Genomic DNA, 1622 nt, shown 5'->3' on the forward strand with positions numbered 1-1622 from the left:
TTTTTATATATTATTTGTGTGCAGATATTAAGAAACCAGAAGGTTGTATTTTGAAAATGGTTTGATGAGAAATTTAATTTATATACTTTTTTTCAACGAGTAAAACAAACAAGTTGTACTATTTTCTGTATTTTAACGAAAAACAATCTTACAAAACCCACGTGCGTAATAATAATATATCTTTTTATATCTAAAAACATATGTTCTACTTTCATCGGAAACACACATCTACTTCAGTACAGTAGTATGCCGCCATGCCACGTGGCCGCGTTTCTAACTTTTAGTCAACCGCCGCGTTAATCCAGTTTCCCCTGAACCGGCTATATAAACTCGCTCAATAGTCATTTTTCTGTATACCAAATGGCGCCCAATTCCAAACAGACAATCTCCGATTCTGCTAAAATCAACAGTAACATGGAGGCGCACTATAGAGGAGTTAGGAAGAGGCCATGGGGGAGGTACGCCGCCGAGATCCGTGATCCCCACAAGAAAACTCGTGTCTGGTTAGGCACCTTTGATACGGCGGAGAAGGCCGCTAAAGCTTACGACGCGGCGGCGCGTGAGTTTCGTGGTCCTAAGGCGAAAACTAATTTCCCTATGTATGATTACAATGGCTTGAGTCAATACAGTCCGAGTCAGAGCAGTACCGTTGAGTCTTCGAGTCGCGATCCGGAACCGGTGGTAGCGTTCGATCTCAACCTCTCGTACGGCGTCGCTGCTACCTCAGCTGTGGAAAAACAAAACGGATTTTTCACGCCGCCGGCGAGCCAGGTACAGATGCTTTACTTTAACGAAAGCCTTTCCGCCGTTCGTTTCCGGCAACATGTGGTTGCTCACTGTGAAGACTCCGACTCGTCGTCAGTTGTCGACGGGAATCCGTCTTCGTCGCCGCGGCTTATCGGAATCGATCTCAACTTTCCGCCACCAGAGGAATAAAAATTCGAAAGCATAGATATTGTACTTTTTGTATAATTTAGTGAACAAGGTACAACTTAGTTACCGATAAGATCTTTCACCGCCGATCATCAGCGTCGCCGCCGTGTGTGTGTAAATACCAGATCCGATCTTCGGTTTCTCTTTTGTAACGTTTAGATAAAATCTCAGTGTAATTTCTCCTGTGTTGGTGGTAAAACGAGAACATGATGTTATAAATTTTAGCAGAAGATTTTGCAAATTGTTCTTAAATGCAATTTCCTATTTTCCTGATTTCAATTTTGTTTTGAGTTTAAAGCTGTTGGTATAGACGCCGGCGGGAATTTGGGGTTCTTAAAAAATTTCCCCGACAGTCTCATGGGCAACACGTTTTCCTTGTTTGGCATCTGAATGATACAAATGGGACAAACTTGTCTTTTTATTTCTTTTACTCCCCCCCATATTTATCCTTCATATATGATCCCAGTCTACAATATTTAGAGTAAATTACACGAATGGTCCTTATGGTTTGGCATTATTTGCCGCGTTTAGGTCATAACTTATTTTTTAATTCGTATGGTTCTATGATATGTATTTATTACGCGTTTGGTCCCTAACTCAATTAAAAAGACTATTATAACCGTGTCAATACATTTTTTTAATTAATTTTATTATATATGTATTTCTAGACTGGCCCACTTGACCTTCAC

At 40.6% G+C, this 1622-nt stretch overlaps 1 protein-coding gene across 1 annotated transcript; it reads left to right on the forward strand.

The window, feature by feature from the left end:
- Positions 1-344: 344 nt before the first annotated feature.
- On the forward strand, positions 345-1174 carry LOC111892036 (ethylene-responsive transcription factor 4). Its single transcript, XM_023888099.2, has one exon. The coding sequence runs from the start codon at positions 361-363 to the stop codon at positions 934-936; it is 576 nt and encodes a 191-aa protein (XP_023743867.1). The 5' UTR covers positions 345-360; the 3' UTR covers positions 937-1174.
- The last annotated feature ends 448 nt before the right edge of the window (positions 1175-1622 follow it).

The sequence above is a fragment of the Lactuca sativa genome, chromosome 1 (genome assembly GCF_002870075.4).
Source record: "Lactuca sativa cultivar Salinas chromosome 1, Lsat_Salinas_v11, whole genome shotgun sequence".
NCBI classification, from domain to species: domain Eukaryota; kingdom Viridiplantae; phylum Streptophyta; class Magnoliopsida; order Asterales; family Asteraceae; genus Lactuca; species Lactuca sativa.